Here is a 1,085-nt window from a genome sequence, read left to right as displayed (position 1 = left end):
CCTCCCCCTCCCCCTCTCCCCGCTTCGTGCGTTAGTCTGTGTATCGCTCTTGCCCTTCTCGCCCCAGTCAACGTCGCCAGCCGAATGGAGTCCACGGGTGTACCTGGTGCCGTACACATTTCTGCGGCCACGCGGGCCTTATTAGGCGCCGCGGCCGACGGGTTTCTTTCCACGGGGGGAATTCCCGTCAAGGGCAAGGTACGGATTGGGGAGTTGGCAGTTGACGGCTGGGAATTGATGTTATTGTTCTTTCCTGGTATTATTCGCACTTTATTCGCACTGGTCCACATGCCCACGGATCCGCCACCACGCAGTTCTCTTCGGCAGTTGTTTACCGGAGAAGTGAGGGGGGGGCATGTTCCCTCACTCACTCACTCACTCAAAGAATACCAAGCGCAGCATCATTCGCGTATTGGGGTGTGAAACGCAGTTCTTCATGCAGGTCGTCATCATGTCATCCTTCTCTGCGCCTCCCCCCGGCCTCACCAAACCATGTAACCCATGCGGTTGTATGACGTACGGCGCAGGGGTTCATGCTCACGTACGTGTACGACCCGTGCGGCGTCGCTCCGCAGCGCTCTTAAACAGTCTCCCGAACTGGATCAGGTGCGGAACGGGAGGGTGGCGCTGTGGCGGGTGCCGCTAAGCTATCGGGTGCCTGTCCTGATCCTGATTTACCAATCTTGACCGCTACAGCCGTGCCGGGTATTGGTAGGGAAGGTCCCCAGGTCCCGGGGGGAGAAGCATCTAGCGGTACACCGACAGAGGCGCCGCCTCCGTTGCCGCAATAGGCCATGTACGACATGACGTACATGGCGCCCCAAGTGGTATGATTGTGCGCGCGTGTTGCAAAAGCGAGGACCGCTCTCTTGCGTGTGTGCCATTCCCGAATGTATATTCGACGTGTGTTGTACTGCAGCATGTACGGAGTACGGAATACGGCATAATACGGATATGGCACGTGTTTGTACAATTGTGTCAGTTTTGTACTTTGGCTTGGTCCTGCGATGTCGGTTCCCGCAGCTGTGAGGGAAGGTGTTTTCCGGGCGCGTGCAGGAGGGTCCTTCGAACCCGCCATGAATATC

At 57.6% G+C, this 1,085-nt stretch overlaps 1 protein-coding gene across 1 annotated transcript in view; it reads left to right on the top strand.

Moving 5' to 3' along the window:
- Window positions 1-1,085, top strand: part of VOLCADRAFT_86466 (uncharacterized protein) — a gene marked incomplete at both ends in the record, with an annotated part of 3,490 nt that overhangs the window by 1,134 nt on the left and 1,271 nt on the right. Inside the window, 3 exons of the mRNA XM_002946268.1 lie at window positions 68-198; window positions 315-342; window positions 576-606. Of these exons, the coding sequence (XP_002946314.1) occupies window positions 68-198; window positions 315-342; window positions 576-606 (190 nt within the window). The remainder of the gene's footprint in view (window positions 1-67; window positions 199-314; window positions 343-575; window positions 607-1,085) is intronic.

The sequence above is a fragment of the Volvox carteri genome, assembly GCF_000143455.1.
Source record: "Volvox carteri f. nagariensis unplaced genomic scaffold VOLCAscaffold_1, whole genome shotgun sequence".
Taxonomy (NCBI): Eukaryota; Viridiplantae; Chlorophyta; class Chlorophyceae; order Chlamydomonadales; family Volvocaceae; genus Volvox; species Volvox carteri.
This window is presented reverse-complemented; position numbering and strand designations above follow the sequence as displayed.